The sequence below is a fragment of the Echinops telfairi genome, unplaced genomic scaffold, assembly GCF_000313985.2.
Source record: "Echinops telfairi isolate 266 unplaced genomic scaffold, ASM31398v2 ScPeMD7_7430;HRSCAF=8468, whole genome shotgun sequence".
NCBI classification, from domain to species: Eukaryota; Metazoa; Chordata; class Mammalia; order Afrosoricida; family Tenrecidae; genus Echinops; species Echinops telfairi.
The window spans coordinates 659,126-667,852 of NW_022111330.1; the positions used below are offsets into that span (position 1 = coordinate 659,126).

Here is an 8,727-nt window from a genome sequence, read left to right on the forward strand (position 1 = left end):
CTCTTTCTTTCCCATATACAGTTGGTTCCTTTTCAATAGCTTTAAAGAATGATGATTGACCGTACATCAGGATTACATTATATCTGTAAATTGCTTTGGATAGTATTGACATTATAACAGTATTAAGTTTTCCTGTCCATAAGCATGCCATATTCCATTTTTGTAAATCTCTTAGTTTTTTTGAAGTAATACTTTGTAGTCTTTAGGTCTGTTGTATCCTTGGTGAGATTTAGCCCTAAATATTTTATATTTGTGTGACTATTGTAAATGGTGCTGTTTTCCTGATGTCCTTTTCAGGCTTTTCATGTAATGAATCTGCCTGGTCTTTGTATGTTGCCTTCTACCCTGCCACCTTGATCTTTTTAAGTTAATTCCAGTAACTTTCTCAGTACGTTTTTAGGATTTTCTCTGTATAGATCTTATCTGCAAATAGAGGTATTTTTACTTCTTTGCCAATATGGATGTTTTTTATTTCACTTTATTGCCTTTACTCCTCTGGCTAATGCTTGCAGTATTATACAGGAGTTAAAGAATAGGAGTAGTTCCCATTGGGAGTAGAGTATTTTCAGTGTCTATCCATTGAGATTAATGGTGGCGGTTGGTTTTGTATACATGCCCTTAATTATGTTAAACGGTTCTCCTATTTTTGTTAACCATTCTTATTAGGACTGCTTGTTAGAATTTGTCAAATGTCTTTTCTGCTTCATCTGAATAATCATATTGTTATTCTCCTTTGTTTTAATTCTATGGTGTATTACCGTATATACTCGTGTATAAGCCAGGTTTTTCAGCACATTTTTTATGCAGTTTTTGTGGTAAAATTAGGTGCCTCGGCTGATATTCGGGTTGGCTTATACTCGAATATATACGGTACATTGCTTTTCTTACTGTTTAACAATCCTTGTTTTTTTGTCAGAAAGCTGCATGCAATTATGCTCATGACTCACTCCTGTTTCAAAATGTTTACAAGATTATGTTTATGTATTTCGGTCATTGAAATATTTTTCATGTGTGGCATACGTACTTTTTCTTTCTTTCTTTCTATAGAATTGGGTTGTGAGTAAATTTGGAAGAATCTTACCGGTCCTTCATCTTAAGAATCAACGTAAACGAAAAATATCCTTTTTGACTAATGCTTCAGAGTTAATTATTGTTTAGCATAGTAAAGAATAGTTTCCAAAGTTTATTTCATACCTTTAAAATATCTCTGCTTGTGTCAGCAAACCTGTAGGTATTTATATACTGGTTTCTGTTTTTCTAAGTTTTAGATGAGATTTACCTAATTAGATAATTGGATCTAATAAAGAAGTTCTTTATGATCAGTGCCAAATTAACTATTTAATTTATTGACATATACATACTTCACCCCTGTTCTGATGTATTCAAAACCACTGTAAATGAGCTAATATGGGATGAGGGATATTATAAAAGAGTGTCTATAACTAAGGAAGGCTATATGAAAGCTTTAAGACTTGAGTTGGAGCTTAAGTGAATTTAAGTATATTTTGAATTAATAAAAAATAAATAGGATGAAGGCTAAGAAAGAAGAAAAGAATAGATGAAAATATGTACAGGCAACAGAATGTGGTTGATGCCTGTTACCTTGAGCAAATGAGGACAGACCATCTGTCATGGACTTGTGTGCAAACGACATTATCTGTTTGTATTCTTTGGTTAGAAATAAACCTGAGAAACAAGAAGCTGATAGCCCTGCTGCCTAATGATTAATAACTGCAGCAAGCCACCACACCTGAAGCTCCAAAATTCCCAAACTGCCATCAAGTCGATTCTGATTTATAGTGATCCTATAGGACAGAATATAACTGCCCCTGTGGGTTTCAGAGAGTGTGCCTATTACTAAGTAGACAGCCTCATTTTTCTCATAAGAAGCACCTGGTAGTTTAAAACTGCTGATCTTACAGTTCGCAGTCCAACTTGAAATGAGAAGCTGACCATTTTGATCCCCTCAGGCTGCTACTCGAATCAAGGCCCAAGCAGCACCAGTTACTGCTTTTGCCCATTGCCATTAATACTGCGTTTAGGCCAATACTGACCTCTTTCTTCCTTGTCATCTCTGGCATCCCACCACTAAGAGCATAACAGTGTGAAGCTGAGAGACAATAAACACTACAGGGAGGCTTCAAAAGTTCATGGAAAGATGGAGTTAAAAGATAATGGAATTTTTCCAAAAGCTTTTTGTAGCCTTCATTGGCGTGCATTAAGAAGCCCTGGTAAAACAAAGAGCAGCAGCAGCCCTGGTAGTCAATTGCTCTACTAACTCAAAAGGTTGGCAGTTCAGATACACCCAGTGACTCTATGGTAGAAAGGCCTTACTGTCTGCTTCCTTAAAGATTATCTTTTCCTCACTGCCATTGAGTCATTCCTACTCACAGTGACCCTATAGGATAGAGTATATAGCTGCTCCTGTGAGTTTCCAAGACTAAATCTTTACAGGAAGATTTCTCATCTGGAACAATTGGTGGTTTTAAACCACTGACCTTACAGTTAGCAGCCCAAAGATTTAGCATTGAAAAATCCTGTTGGGCAGCTCTGTGTTACATGGATGGATATGAATTTGAAATCTATTCAAGAACACTTAACAACAAAAAATAGTTATTAAATGAACAAAGATGCTTTTCAAGTGTTACAAAAATGAGTTTATACTTTTCCATTCATGTTTTAGAAAATAAACTTTGTTGTCACTGCATATTGATATTAACTGGTGTCTTTTTGAGCGTCAATAGCAATGCAGACCAAGTTTATAATAGAAACCTACAAAATGTATTGCAGCGATTGAGTAGAATGTGAAACGGACTTCATTGAGCTACAAAGATCAGGAGAATTGGGATGAGTTCGTGTTGAGACTCCAGGAAAGGCCACCGGTAATAGAGAAGAAAGGACAAGCCAAGCATTGTATAGCTTTGCCGTCCTGAGTTCCCGCTATATATTGTTTCTCATTAACAGTTCAAGGATGACTTTCTCTCATTTACCAAAAACATTATTGGGGCCTATGTACGTAGCATGTGATCTGAATATGTTTGTGATAATATGTATATAAGTAATTTCCGCCCTCTTGCAATGGAGGGGCTTGGTTTTTACTCTGAAGATGTGGAAATTTATCTAGGAAGAAAGCCCAATTCCAAAGACCCTAAAAGAGCACCGAGTGCAGTCTTCATTTTATTTGAATAAAACATGAGGGTAGACAAGGAAAATGCCGAGCTCAAACAGTATGTCTTCTGTTTCACCAGATTTCCTAAAACTTGATACTATTGGGTTTTTTTCCTTCACTCTCCATAACATCATAAAATATGACCCATCAAACTTCTGCCATAACCTGAAGAAGATAGGGGAGAATTCTGTAAGCACAATCCCTATAACAAACCTTACTTGGCAATTGGAAGAAAGGAATGATCCTATGAGTAAGAAACGACGAGGAGACTTCACTGACTTTCACAGCCCCCCCAAGAAGTTAATTAAAGAACAGCATGGTAAGGGTGCCATTGGGCCTTTGGCTGTTTGCCCAAGTCATAGTTAGTTAGTGGACAGTTCACATTTATGCTACAACAGGCTGTATAAAACACACCTCATTCCCATCAATCTGACTGAATCACCCAATTAATATATTACTAATTCTAATCAGAAACATAAAGATGTACCTTTTTAGACTGGTGGCTTGGAAAATGCCAGTGACAAAAATAGCATGTCTGATGATGATATTGATTATGAAGATGAATTAAGTACAATGATGAGAAGAGAAGAAAACTTACAGAGAAGTTAATGGTTCTCAGTAAAAATAACTTTGTAGTTGTAAGAGGGGGTTTCAAATCAAATGTTCACAAACTTTTAATTTTAACCAGTTTATATGCCAAAAATAATGTCTCTGGCCAGGTTAATAATGATAATGTTACAGAAAATGATTGTGACTATGATTAAGGATTTATGGGTAAAATCATAGCAATGAAAATAAATAGTAAGGTAAGAAGTAGTATAGAGTTTTTAAATATACAAAACATGGAAGCTCAAAGACAAAAGGCAGTGAATTTTCTGGTGATTCTATTAAAATACAAAAGGGAAGGATAGAGTGAGTTGTCAGTAATTGGGATAAAACTACATTCTAAATGCCATCTAGTTCAAGTCGCAATAATGATTCTAATTCTATTTCAGACACAGAGTCATCTGCGTCTGAAGGCGATGAAGCATACAATGATATAATGCAAAACTGTCTTCATGTCGACCTCACTTTGGCTGATCTGGAACAGATGTGTCGCAGTGACCCGGAGCCTCCACGTGAAAGCACTGAGAGTGATCGCCAGGAAACCACCAGCGACCGGTTTGTCAGGGACTCCAAGAGTCTCAAGACTTCTAACACTCTCTGTAGAGGCAAACCGTGCACGCACGCTGAGAAGATAGTGATGTCTCTGTTAGAGGAGAAAAAGAATAGCTGTAGTGAACAGAAACCAAAAGAAAACAAATTCCAGGCTTTCAAGGGAATAGGTTCTCTCTATGGAAAGGAATCAATGAAAAAATTATTGAAAGAAAGTATTGTCTCTAACTATTTTAATAAAGACCAGCATTTCTTGAAACTTGAGGATCCCAGTAGCATTTCCATGGAAAAGGGATCCTTGTATGCTGATAGCTCACTAAGAGAACTGACTTCATACCAACATGCAAAGAAGGCAAGTAGCCTAAACCATACTGAGCTTCAAAACAGGCAAACCTCTTTTGAGAGCCAGGATCACAAAGTGGTGACTCCGAGCAAAGAAAAGGTAACTTCTAGTCTGTTACCATTAAAAGGTAAAAAGTCCTTAAATCTTGGTGTAAAGGTCTACAAAACAGACTTTGATAAAGATGGTCACCTGGATACCCCAGAGATAGAAGTTGATTTAGAGGAGAGAAGTGATTCACACAGGTTTACATCTGAAAAATCACCAAACATCTCTTCATGGGAAGACAGGCTCAGCTGTGTGCTCAGTAAAAAGGCACAAAAATGCAAAGGTGATCTTCCACATTCTTTGAGTAATTCAGATGTTGCTGAGAATAGGCATGCTCAAGATAATCAGAAGCGGTTGGAAGCCTTGGATGCAAGACAAAAAGCAAAAGAAATACAAAAGAAGCTCGTTCATAATGCCCTGGCAAATTTGGTGAGTACATTTCAAAGACTTTATTTAATAAGAACGCTTAAGAAGTCATGTTTTTCTTTCAGGTGAAGGCATCTCTCTTTAGAATTGATCATCTTAGCTTTCAGAGTTTCGTGTTTTGCACCCTTGAGTTGTGAGGTTTTGTTCCTATATACATGGTATATACTAACCTTTAATATAACCCACCCAAAAGTGAGACTAAACATTATTTACTAAGAACATTTTAAGTGGTTTTTAATCTAAAACTTTCTTCTTGCTCTTCTTTCATTCAGAAGCTATAGCTGGGATAAGTAAGTGATATAATATGTCAGAATCTACAGTGGCATAGGAAGTTAGGTGTTTGGCTGCTAACCATTAAGGTGAGCAGTTTGAACCCACCAGCCTCGCCTCATGAAAAAGGTTTGCTTTGGTTTTATCCATATGTCTGAATTTTCATGTAAATTGCTTATAGAAACCTTGCCAGGTTTTACTACGAGCAAAACCAAACCCACTGCCATTAGTCAATTCTGATTCATAGTAACCCTGTAGGGCAAAGTATAGGGTTTCCAGGCCTATTTTTAATGGAAGCAGATTGCTGCAACTTTTTCCCTGGTAGGTTCAAACCACTGATATTTTTATTGTCAACCCAGTGTTTTACCACTACCCACAAGAATTCTAGATTTCCTATCTTTCACTCCCATAATGTCTGTGCCAACTCATAGCTACCCTATAAGACAGGTTAGAACTGCCCCTGTGGGTTTCTGAGACTAACTCTTTATAGCAATAAAAGTCCCACATTTCTCCCATAGAGCAGTTGGTGGTTTCAAATTGACCTTATAGTTAGCCCAATGAGTGCATAACCACTGCACCACCTGGAATCCACTAGAGTATTTACTATAGTGAGTTGTTATTTCTTCTCTCAGACCTTTAGAGCACATGCTAGATTCACACAAGGAGTACCATGTGGCTTGTTTGATTAAGATGTGATGGCAGACATCACAAATCATTTTCTAGGACAAAGAATGGTGTACTTCGGGACCATCAAGCTGTAGAAGGGACATCAAGTTACCGTGGGACACTTCTCTGTGGAGGAGATGCCTGATCAGAGTCAGCATGAAAGGATAAGTAGGAACTGGTCAGGCAGAAGGAAAAGTGGCAGAGACAGGAAAGGCATTCCAGGTTAAAAGAGCAATTAAAGAGTGTAAAGTATCAATAAATTGTACGAGAGGAAAAAGTAGTGGTGACAAGTCATGAAAAGCCCCAGAAAGTTGAACTTTATTCTTAGAAGTTGTGAAAAGGCTTATAAGCAAGAGAATCAAGAGTAAAAACAAGTCATACCACCAAGCTAATTATGACTCCTAATGACACTATAGGACAGAGCAATACTGTCCTATAGGATTCCCAAGGCTGTAGAGTGTTACAAAGTACGCTGCCACATCTTTATCCCATGGAGAAGTTGGTGAGTTCAAACTTCCAGTCTTTGTATGGTGTCAAATACCTTAAAACACTATACTACCAACGTGCCTGAATCAAGAGTGGTTATGTATATTTTAGGGAATGGGAATCAGCAAACTACAGCTTATAGACCACCCTGCCAACTGCATGTTTTTAGGCCTGCAAACTAAGAATGGCTTTACATTTTTAAAGGATTGTAGAGAAAAACAAAAATAAGAATGAGATCGTGTGTAACCTGCAAAGCCAAAATATTTACTTTGTGCTCCTTAACAGAAAATGTAGGGTAGCCTCTGTTAGATTTCTTAAGTAGATGACAGTGTAAGTTTTGGATTGGGCTGTCTGAAGATATCCTACTTTTGATAACCTCCCTAGGATGATGATTCAGAGATCAAGCCAATGCATACTTACTTCAGCTCTGACAGTGAAAGTGAAACAAAAGAGAAATCCATTCAGAAACAAAGGTTTACAGGAGAGGAACTTGTGAAGGTAAGACGTTAGACTATCCCTTTGAGCAGTTATTTATTTTTGTCTATTGCATACTCTAGACCTCTACACAACTACACATAATCTTCCTGGAAGCTACAGTGAGATTGACTACACTCCAGGCACGGGTACAGGTGTCTTTGTTTTCTGCATGATCCTGTACTTTCCACATCAGCTGCTAAATTAATTAACCCTTAATCAAGGCTACACTGGAGACCTTGTGGATAACTTATCTCAAAGGCTAACTCAATATCAGGAAGTTGAGTTTATATTCAAACATAGCATCTATCTATTCGTGGTTGATCCATGAACATTTATGTTAAGTATGAGGAGACATAAAATTATACAAGTCAATGTTGATTACTCAGTTATTAATAAAAGTTTCTTTTGTTTTCTTCATCAATATGAAAGGAATCCATTTATAAAACATCTGAGAAGCTGTTTGGTAGCAGTGATGATGAGGAATCTGATTCAGAAGACGACAGTAACAGGTTTAATATCAAACCTCAGTTTGAGGGCAGAGCTGGACAGAAGGTTAGTGAACACTGGAAATAATAAAACTTCATACACCTTCCTATTATTCTACATATTCTGGAACTGAAGCAGCAGATAGACCTTAATACATACCAATGTTGAAATAAAAGTCCTCCATGATCCGTTTTGATTGACTTGTGGTTAGGTCACTTCATGGAAATAAAGTAATGCAATTGATTTTAAACCATGAAGAGAAATACTGTGAGGGATCTGGCTCTCACTTGTCTGCGTATTTTATTTGTAGCTCATGGGTTTGCAGTCTCACTTTGGAACTGATGACAGATTTCGAATGGACTCTCGGTTTCTAGAAAGTGACAGTGAAGAGGAACAGAAAGGTAAATAGCACATTATCCAAACATTCGGAATGTCAGACCTGGTGGAATACTTCTAAAGCATGTAGTCTACCTTCCTATTTTAAAAAGAGGAAGAAATTCTACATCCCAAGACATTGAATTGAGGAGCTTTATTTCTTTACACCTATAAAGTTGTATAAAATCATTTAGTACTTGCCAGAAGATCAGAAGTAAATCATCAGAGGTTTCGTTGTTCTCAGTCTCATCCCTGGCATAAGACAAGAGTGAGTACATCAACAAATGAGCATGTTCTGAGTGCGGTCCCTAAAAACCAGTAAGCCACTCTTGCTCTTTCAAAAGAGGAGTGCCATCCCTCCTTAGGTTGGCATGCTGGGTACAGGTTTTTTTAAAAGCCGTACAATATCAGTCTCATCCTACTGAAATTCATTCTTATTTGAATTTATTTAATAGTAATGATATGCTAACAAAAGGATCTTAAAAATCCACTTTTTGATTTCCTATAGCATGTTTCACAGCAGTGGTTCCAAATTTTCTCTTTAGACCTTGAACTCTTAGTATTTTCAAAAGAATTTAACTGGCCAAGAAGATAACCAAGCTCTCTCAAGTTCTTTGTCTTGAGTTAACCCACACCTGTAACTTAATCCTTATTGTACTTTGTTTGCTTCCTTTCTCATTCCTTTTACATATTACATATTCCGTTATTATTTCTAAGCTTATTGAAAATGGAAAATATTTTGCATAAAGAAATAGGAGGCAAAAGACATACATACAAGCCTAAATACAGACATGTACATATGTAAATATATTTAAGATTAAGGGGGGAA

General features: G+C 36.9%; 1 protein-coding gene across 2 annotated transcripts in view; it reads left to right on the forward strand.

Annotated features, from left to right (window-relative positions):
- Positions 1–8,727, forward strand: part of NOL8 (nucleolar protein 8) — a 43,827-nt gene that overhangs the window by 12,428 nt on the left and 22,672 nt on the right. For both annotated transcript variants that reach the window (XM_045298651.1, XM_045298652.1), the window contains 6 exons: positions 1,048–1,116; positions 3,299–3,488; positions 4,165–5,141; positions 6,945–7,058; positions 7,467–7,589; positions 7,834–7,924. In XM_045298651.1, coding sequence (XP_045154586.1) covers positions 1,048–1,116; positions 3,299–3,488; positions 4,165–5,141; positions 6,945–7,058; positions 7,467–7,589; positions 7,834–7,924 — 1,564 coding nt within the window. The remainder of the gene's footprint in view (positions 1–1,047; positions 1,117–3,298; positions 3,489–4,164; positions 5,142–6,944; positions 7,059–7,466; positions 7,590–7,833; positions 7,925–8,727) is intronic.